Source organism: Denticeps clupeoides, chromosome 8 (genome assembly GCF_900700375.1).
Source record: "Denticeps clupeoides chromosome 8, fDenClu1.1, whole genome shotgun sequence".
Lineage (NCBI taxonomy): Eukaryota > Metazoa > Chordata > Actinopteri > Clupeiformes > Denticipitidae > Denticeps > Denticeps clupeoides.
Genome location: NC_041714.1, coordinates 9563409 through 9572318, shown reverse-complemented (window position 1 = coordinate 9572318; position 8910 = coordinate 9563409). Strand labels below are relative to the sequence as shown.

At 41.9% G+C, this 8910-nt stretch overlaps 2 protein-coding genes across 3 annotated transcripts; both read left to right on the top strand.

The window, feature by feature from the left end:
* Positions 1-712: 712 nt before the first annotated feature.
* comtd1 (catechol-O-methyltransferase domain containing 1) lies at positions 713-5768 on the top strand. Of its 2 annotated transcripts, XM_028989469.1 has the most exons (8): positions 713-878; positions 2567-2720; positions 2848-2966; positions 3248-3353; positions 3440-3558; positions 4573-4627; positions 4842-4975; positions 5085-5768. In XM_028989469.1, exons 2-8 carry the CDS (start codon positions 2666-2668, stop codon positions 5235-5237), a joined length of 741 nt encoding a protein of 246 aa, XP_028845302.1. In that variant the 5' UTR covers positions 713-878; positions 2567-2665; the 3' UTR covers positions 5238-5768. The 2 variants fall into 2 exon arrangements, with proteins under 2 accessions (XP_028845302.1, XP_028845303.1); XM_028989470.1 differs by lacking the exon at positions 713-878 and having other exon boundaries at positions 2523-2720; positions 2848-2889.
* Positions 5769-5770: 2 nt separating this feature from the next.
* On the top strand, positions 5771-8817 carry ifit8 (interferon-induced protein with tetratricopeptide repeats 8). The gene is made up of 2 exons (XM_028989468.1): positions 5771-6696; positions 7011-8817. Exons 1-2 carry the CDS (start codon positions 6518-6520, stop codon positions 8299-8301), a joined length of 1470 nt encoding a protein of 489 aa, XP_028845301.1. The 5' UTR covers positions 5771-6517; the 3' UTR covers positions 8302-8817.
* Positions 8818-8910: the final 93 nt, after the last annotated feature.

The window sequence follows — 8910 nt, the reverse complement described above, 5'->3', positions numbered from 1 at the left end:
GATGCTCTATGCTGCACTTTGGACTTTACAACTGTAGGACTTTTTCTCTTATTGGACAAATCATCATAAACCCTGCACTGATATCATTTGCAAGCTCACTCTTCTGTATCACTCCTTCCCAAGGTTTCTTCCTTTCTTTTTTCTCTCACCTAGAGTTTTTTTTTGTGTGGAGTTATTCCTTGTGTGCAGAAGGGTCAAGTGTAGGGTGTTGTCAACTGTAGGGCCCATTGGGACACACTGTATGTGATTTTGGGCTATATAAGAAATAAATGTTGTTGTATCAAGTGTTACCTGTCTGGCCCAACACAGTATTCACTGAATTTTTTACATGAGAACTGTGCATTGGAATGATGAATGGCACTTTGGTCTGAGTGCAGTCAGTTGCCCATAGACGTTGCCTGGTGAGTGCTAATGACTAAATAGAGTGCACCAGTGTGTAATCTAATGTCAGTACAAATATAGCTGCTCTGTGACGGCCTCAGAGGTTGTTGTGAGGGAAATTTGAAAGCAAAGTTTTTTAATGTAAAAGAAAAGTGTTTCTCATCCTAAGCCTGCAAAACAGAGTCGTAAATTCTTGTCTGTGACAGCTTTATTTCTGAGGAACGTGTGAGATCCTGCTCTATGCTGGTACCAACAGGCACAAAGATAAACATCAGTGCTTCACTGACTATATATACACGTCACTGTGTTCAGACCTTTAGGGATTCGAATAGCGAATCTTCCCATGCGCGCATGTAAATAAAGCCTGACTAAATTCATTTAACTGTTTCTCATTGTGACTCCTCAGATGCTCTGTGATGGAAATAACTTCCACGACAGAAGTTTAAGAGAAGATTGGGAGCAACAACACCATGAAGTCCAAAGAACACACCAGACAGGTCAGGGATAAAGTTATTGAAAAATTTAAAGCAGGCTTAGGCGTCAAAAAGATTTCCCAAGCCTTGAACATCCCACGGAGCACTGTTCAAGCAATCATTCAGAAATGGAAGGAGTATGGCACAACTGTACACCTACCAAGACAAGGCCAAGAGGCCCATGGTGACTCTGAACGAGCTGCAGAGATCTACAGCTCAGGTGGGGGAATCTGTCCATAGGACAACTATTAGTCGTGCACTGCACAAAGTTGTCCTTAATGGAAGAGTGGCAAGGAGAAGACCATAAGAAAACCATAAGAAGTCCCGTTTGCAGTTTGTCCTCAATGACCCTAAACATAAAGCCAGAGCAACAATGGAATGGTTTAAAACAAAAATTATCCATGTGTTAGAATGGTCCAGTCAAAGTCCAGATCTAAATCCAGTCGAGAATCTGTGGCAGGATATGAAAACTGCTGTTCACAAAGGCTGTCCATCTAATCTGACTGAGCTGGAGCTGTTTTGCAAAGAATGGGCAAGAATGTCAGTCTCTAGGTCTGCAAAGCTGGTAGAGACATACCCTGAAAGACTGGCAGCTGTACTTGCAGCAAAAGGTGGATCTACAAAGTGTTGACTCAGGGGGCTGAATAAATACGCACACCCCAATTTTCAGTAATTATTTGTAAAAAAAATGATTGGAATCATGTATGATTTTCATTCCACTTCTCAAGTGTACACCACTTTGTATTGGTCTTTCACATGGAATTCCAATAAAATAGATTCATGTTTGTGGCTGTAATGTGACAAAATGTGGAAAAGTTCAAGGGGGCCGAATACTTTTGCAACCCACTGTATTGTCAACTCAAGCAATCCAATCCTGTTTTTCCTTTGTTGTGCAAAATTGCAGAAAAATTGCAAACCAAATCTGTGCACTAAAGTGTCTATTCATTTACACTGGGGTGATCCTCAGGCCGGAGGATGGGTGTTGATACTGGAGTGCAAAATTAACCATTAGCCAGAGGGAAATGTTTGCCCAGGGCACCAAACAGGCTAGGGCCGCCCCTGGCCAAACTCCACGGGTTACAGATATTTACATTTACATTTACATTTATGGCATTTATCAGACGCCCTTATCCAGAGCGACTTACAATCAGTAGATACAGGGGACAGTCCCCCCGAAGCAACTCAGGGTTAAGTGTCTTGCTCAGGGACACAATGGTAGTAAGCGGGGTTTGAACCTGGGTCTTCTGGTTCATAGGCGAGTGTGTTACCCACTAGGCTACTACAACCCCTGATATGATCTGAGTCGGGTCTTTTTTTTCTAATGTTTTTACTCTGTAGCACTTTACACTCTGTGAAGAGTGGGACAAATAAAACTTTATTATTATTATTATTATTATGCACATGGATCCACATGTATATTTCCAGTAACTGTCTTATTTTACCACATATGAGGTAAAAGTGGAGCAAAACTTCAGTTGTGAAATCAGTTGTGCAATGTTTACCCAAAAGGTTGAAGTAAACCATGATAAGAAATAGGCTTCTAGATGGCTTGCCAAATAATAGTTATCTAGAATATAAATTTATAATAAATGAAGATGATTTTTTTGTGATCATTGAAGATTCGTTTTAAATGGAAGGTCTGCTTTGAGGAATGGAATTTTTGTGGCGTCAGTTCAACACTAGATGTCGCCCTTTCACCTTTTATCTCCCAGCCTTCCATTGGGGACATATGACACATTCCCTGTGGCTGAACATAAATAGCAGCCTCTCTGTCAGAGGAAATATCTCCTCCTGACCCTCAAAATCAGACCATGGCTGTTCACGTCGGGGCTCTCCTGGGAATCTGCTTCATCCTGGCACTGACAGGTGAGACATACAGACGTCTACACTTACGTTTGACTCAAATCTTCATTCTCACTTGGACAAAATGTATTTTGGTTATTATTCTTATTGGTCTTATTAAAAGTGTAACTGCAGTGTCCTGTTTCTTTAGAAATGAATACAAATGCACAAATCGGCAAAAGCCACTCAAAAGGTAAAGATAACCCCATTCTCCAGTACATTCTTAATAACTCAATGAGAGAGGACCCAGTGCTTCAGAAGCTCAGACTGGTATGTAGAATACACATTATGACAAATACAAACCATAGGACAGAGAATATGCACAAGACCAACATGAAGAAATGTGAATTATATGGATTAGATTCGTTTTGATTTGTTTCATTTTTTGCAAAAAATCACTTAATACAATATTACTCCATAATATGTTAATTCCTTAGCTCAGCTATTCAAATGTTCATATGCAGATTCCATTTACAGATTAAATAAGCATCTGTGCTTATACAGTTCTACGTTAATGAAGTTGTCAACTAAATAACCTTTTCCCTCTGAAGAAAACAATGGAGGATTCCCAGTCAATAATGATGGTTGCTCAAGAGCAGGCGCAGTTCATGGCTAACCTCATAAAACTCATCAATGCCACTAAAGCCATTGAAATAGGTACGTTTCCAGACACTGAGCTCCATGCAGCAGGAACATTACTGAGAAAGTGGCTACTATACAGCACTCGCTGCTGCCCGTTTCAGGGATGTACACGGGTTACAATGCCCTGAGCATGGCATTGGCGATGCCGAAGCATGGCCGGGTCGTGGCCTGTGAAATTGATGAAGACTGGGCTGACATGGGAAAGGGTTTCTTCAAAGAGGTACTGGGACAGTTCATCTAATACACTCTTGTGCATTGTAAGGGTGACTGCTATCTCTTATTAATCTGGTAGTATGGCAGCATCTACCAGTAGTATGGCAGCATATTGTAGTGTCTCGACATACAGTACAGGTCAAAGGTTTGGACACACCTTCTCATTCAATGTGTTTGCTTTATTTATATCAAAACTATGAATGAACAGGTGTGGAGTTATGTACTTAATAAAAAGTGGAGACCTGACCTCCACAGTCACCGGACCTGAACCCAGTCGAGATGGTTTGGGGTGAGCTGGACCGCAGAGTGAAGGCAAAGGGGCCAACAAGTGCTAAACACCTCTGGAAACTCCTTCAAAACTGTTGGAAAACCATTTCAGGTGACGACCTCTTAAAGCTCATCGAGAGAATGCCAAGAGTGTGCAAAGCAGTAATCAGAGCAAAGGCCGGCTATTTTGAAGAAACTAGAATATAAAACATATTTTCAGTTATTTCACCTTTTTTTGTTAAGTACATAACTCCACATGTGTTCATTCACAATTTTGATGCCTTCAGAGAGAATCTACCAATGTAAATGGTCATGAAAATAAAGAAAACACATTGAATGAGAAGGTGTGTCCAAACTTTTGGCCTGGACGGTACATCTATAACTACATGTTCGTTTTTAAGGATTTTTTAAAGGCTCAAATTGGGAAAACTGGAAAAAAAATAGTTTGTACACAAATGGAGATTGCCTGGTCATTCTGAAGGAGATTGAATAGATGTGTAGATCAGCCGTCTTGAAGTGCTGAGTGAATGGGACGAGGGCAGCAGTGGTGGGCGGAAGCGAGTCCCAAGACACCAAGTCTGCAGTGTCAGACAAACCCAGCGCTCCTCTCTGAGGTCGACCCCCGGGATCGCGGTGGAACCGCGACCGGGTGTGCTGAAGAGCGCAGAGATATTAATCACAGAGACAAGGCTCTGTGCTGCAGAGTCTAACATGAGTCAACTCTCGCTTTCTCTTCACCTTTATATCCCTTTAGGCTGGAGTTGAAGAAAATATTGATGTTCGACTTCAGGCAGCGGCAAAAACGCTGGGTAATTAAATTTAATCACGTTTAAATGATAGTTTCTTCCTCAGATGAGGGCTGAATTCGAATGCTCAGCATTTTTCACCTTTTGGCAGTAAATGTGTAACAACTGTGACTCAGTAACCCAGCATGTAAACACCAGGACACACTATGATCAATACATTCACATACACACACGGTGGATTGTTTTGTTGGTTCAATTACTTTTTCAAATTTTGCAGATGAACTGTTGTCTGCCGGCGAAGCTGGAGCGTATGATTTTGTTTTTATTGATGCTGACAAAAAGAACTATGAGAAATACTATGAGAAGTCATTGCAGCTTTTGAGGAAAGGGGGCATCATAGCCATTGACAATGTAAGTATAAAAAAAAAATCCATGTACATCAACAAATGGATTGAATTATTTTTTTACGTCTCTATTATTGTGTACATGCATCATCCATAATGGTGGTTCTGTATGCCAGGTGCTGTGGGGTGGACGGGTCATCAGCCCTGCAGAAGACGATGTTACCTCCCAGACTATTGATGGGCTGAACAAGAAACTCCACGAAGACGACAGGGTGGATCTGAGCATGCTCCCGGTCGGAGACGGTCTGACCCTGGCCTTCAAGCGATAATCTCAAATTCCACACAGTCAGATGAAAACTACGAAAGGCATGTCTTCATTGCTAAGGCTAATTTTGGAATTTTGGCACGCCCTCTGAAGAAAACCGGATTCACACAGGAATTTTGAATCTGTAAAACAAGAAACGATAAAAGGCAGACCTATAAATGACATACACAACATCAGGTTTAGACTGTTGAAATACATGTAGTGTTATGAAAATGACACCTTACACAGCTAATATTACTTTGAAAGCCAAGGTCTTCATTTTAGGTGGAACATTCTTTTTTGGAATACATATCATTATGCTTGAACTGGTTTTAATCAGATTAAAGTGCCTTATGTGCGCTTCAATTGGAAAAAGAATCCTTTTGGCTTTGGCTTTTTTTATTCCTTTGTGCAATGCTATTTTCTCTGTATTGTTACTCATCTGGTGAACATGGGGCATATAGAAGAAAACCTGTTCCATCTGATTTTCAAATAGAATATTTTGTCTCCCTGGTGCTTGAATCTTTTACTGTGATTTTATTGTCATTGAAAAATATACACCGAAATTGTGAAAATATTCAGAAACCTTGTACACAAAACAAAAACCATGGTTTAAAAATTCAAATACTAATAAAATCTGATTGAACAGGTCTTCTTTCATGATGTGACACTATTTATATTGGTTCAGTCGGTGACAGAAGGGGTGACCATGTTTATAATGTATATGTGAGTAAATTAGAGAGATTTACAGTTTCCAGCAGTTTTTAACTTCAAAAATAGACAAGGTTCACACTGGCCAGAGTGTACATAGTACACACATTGTGGACACTGCGGACACTACCTAATCTTAAAATATTAAGGAAGTAATCTGCCACACGTAATAGTTTAGCATTGACATAATGTAAGTAAACCAGGTTACATTACATCAATGCTAACATATTAGGTGTGGCAGACTGATGAAATTTGACGTTCAGTCAGTGTTCACTAGTTTCAGTGTGGGGGAGGAATGACCTTCTTAGTCCGTCGGTGAAACAGGGCATTGACAGCAACCTGTCGCCAAAGCTGCTTCTCTGTCTGTGGAGATTTAGGTAGAGATGATAAAATAGCCAGATAATAAGTTCATATTCTGACCGCTTTTGGGTGACAGCGTTCACTCCTTTCCACCTTTTGTTTTCCCATGCAAGAGGCATGACATCTGTCTCGGGACAGATGTCATGACACGCCCACTACAGTTCAGTTTCTGGTTTTGTTACAGCCTTGTTTCATTGATCAGGTTGTTAGTTTTAGGGCAGGGTTTCAGTTTTCATGTTCTGCGTTGTTTTGAGAAAACGAAAACGAAACCTATCTGTTCAGACTTCTACAGAGTTGGTTTCAGGACCAGGATCTCAGTTTCTCAGACAGGAGGCTTCTGAACACATCACCTCACTTCAGAGAGATCAGTGGATAACAGGGGACGTTCGGATAACATTAACCTTCAACATGAGGTGAGAGTCGAAGCGTCTTTTTCTGTCACTTCAGTCCCTTACAATGAACTGAACACTACAGTTCTCCTTCTTCTTGGTACAAATGCATTGCTTGATTTTTTACACTTTCAACACACTGGTTGAAATGTTAAAATGTTCATTTAGATATTTATTTTAGAAATGTACTTTGTATGATGTGGCAGTATTAACAGCCCATAATACCAAATAAAACCAAAATGATTATGTGTAATAAATGAAGGAAGTTAGACAGTGTGATATCACCCTGATATTTTTTTGGATATTTGAGGGTTCTCAGCTTCCTCCATTTGTAACAGCAAACCCACAGGACAGGATATGACGACTGAAAGTGAACTGAAGAAGCTGGCGTGCCACTTTAACTGGGAGCTGCATAAAGAAGGAGTGGACCTGAACCTTCTAGAAGTCAAGTTCACGGAGAGCCTTCTCGTCCCAGGACAACATGAGAAAAAATTCCACGGATGCAGTTACAATTTTTTGGCTTTTGTGAAATACCTGCAAGGTGTCAGTGACAAGGCCCTCCAAATCTTGGAAGCAGATCTGGAGGAAAACACAAACCACTTTGTGACCTTTGGTAACCTGGCGTGCCTGAACCATCTGATGGGCAACGATGCCGCAGCCCGCTCGTACCTGCAGCGAATCGAGGGAACCTGCAGAGCCCTTCCGAACGACTCCCCGCATGGCTTGCAACGGGCGGTACTGAGTGAAAAGGCTTGGACGCTTCTGAGGTTCTCAAAAAGACACTACTCGAGAGCCAAAGACCTATTTTATGATGCCTTGCAGAAAGAACCGGAGGACAGGGAGTGGAACACGGGCTACGCATTCTCCTTGTTCCGTCTGGAGGGCCTAGAGATAAGAGAGGACAAGAGGTTCCCTTTCGAAGAATCTCCTGCGGTGAAACAGCTGAAGAAGGCCCTCAAAATTGACCCCAGGAACCCAATGATCCACGTCTACCTGGGTCTGAAATGCTACAAAAACAAGAGGAATTCGGAGGCCTGGGAATACATGAGGAAAGCCATTGCCATGGCACCAGACGACCTCTGCGTTGTCCTGCAGGTGGCCAAATTCATGAAGAAGGAAAAGGCGTTTGACCAGGCCCTGCAGGTCCTGAAGAGGATGTTACAGAAGGTGCCAAACTCATCTCGCCTGCATCATGAGATCGCCAACAATTACCGATGGAAAGCGGTAGCCATGGGAGAGCCGCACAACCCCAGACTGCTCCACCGATGCATTTTGCACATGGAGGAAGGAATCCGGTTCAATCCGTCATTCGTATACCCTCAAGTGGAGCTGGCAGTGAGGTATGCTGAGATGAAGAACTCAGAGAAAGCAGAGAAAATGTTCCGAGCGCTGTTCGATCTACCAGACCTTCGGCCTGCAGACCTCCAGGCTTGTCACCGCATGTACGGGGACTTCCATCTCTATCATCTGGGTGCTGAAGCCACGGCTGTGAAACACTACAAGCTGGGCATGAGCCTGGGCAACATTTCCACGGAATTTAAGCCCTGCCACTCTAGACTTCTTAAAGTCCTGGATTCCAAAAGGACTGACATTTTTGGAATCCATGAATTCCTCGATGCTTTTAGGTAGGTTGAGGTTATCTTAAGTGTTGGCCATTTTATTTTTATATTAATATACATCCTTTTTACTTTATACTATAAAGCAAAATACATACTATACTATACATACTATGCATACTATATTAGACATACTATTATACTCTGTTCTCTGCCACTGTGTTCATGGTCACCCTATCATGAAACAAATATACAGAATATACAACATTTTGGAGCTTAACTGACCAATGGAGTGTGTGTGTGTGTGTGTGTGTGTGTGTGTGTGTGTGTGTGTGTGTGTGTGTGTGTGTGTGTGTATATATAAAGTAAGAAACCCTGTCGCTGGGGACACACGCGAGAGTGGTGCCGGTCCCAAACCCAGGTAAAGGGAATCCGGCGTCAGGAAGGGCATCCGGATGTGGTGACCCATGTGGAGAAGAATATAAAAGTAAGGAGGGTTGTTGTGTGTTTTATACCTGAATTGTGGGAATGCTTGTGTCTTTGACCTGTTTGCATGAAAGACCACGCCCAGCTGAAGGGTGAAGTCAACTTGGACATGTTTGCAAAATAGGTCCCTGATTTTGAAGGTTATTTAAGTGATTTTATTACTGCTACTGTTGGAAAAATAAATAAAGAAACCAAA

Excerpts from the sequence above, each read along its gene's own strand:
- comtd1 (XM_028989469.1), top strand. The coding sequence starts at position 2,666 with ATGGCTGTTCACGTCGGGGCTCTCCTGGGAATCTGCTTCATCCTGGCA. Across the intron at positions 2,967-3,247 it reads TGCTTCAGAAGCTCAGACTG|AAAACAATGGAGGATTCCCA; the intron begins GTATGTAGAATA and ends TTCCCTCTGAAG. Across the intron at positions 3,559-4,572 it reads GAAAGGGTTTCTTCAAAGAG|GCTGGAGTTGAAGAAAATAT; the intron begins GTACTGGGACAG and ends ATATCCCTTTAG.
- ifit8 (XM_028989468.1), top strand. The coding sequence starts at position 6,518 with ATGTTCTGCGTTGTTTTGAGAAAACGAAAACGAAACCTATCTGTTCAG. Across the intron at positions 6,697-7,010 it reads ACATTAACCTTCAACATGAG|CAAACCCACAGGACAGGATA; the intron begins GTGAGAGTCGAA and ends CATTTGTAACAG.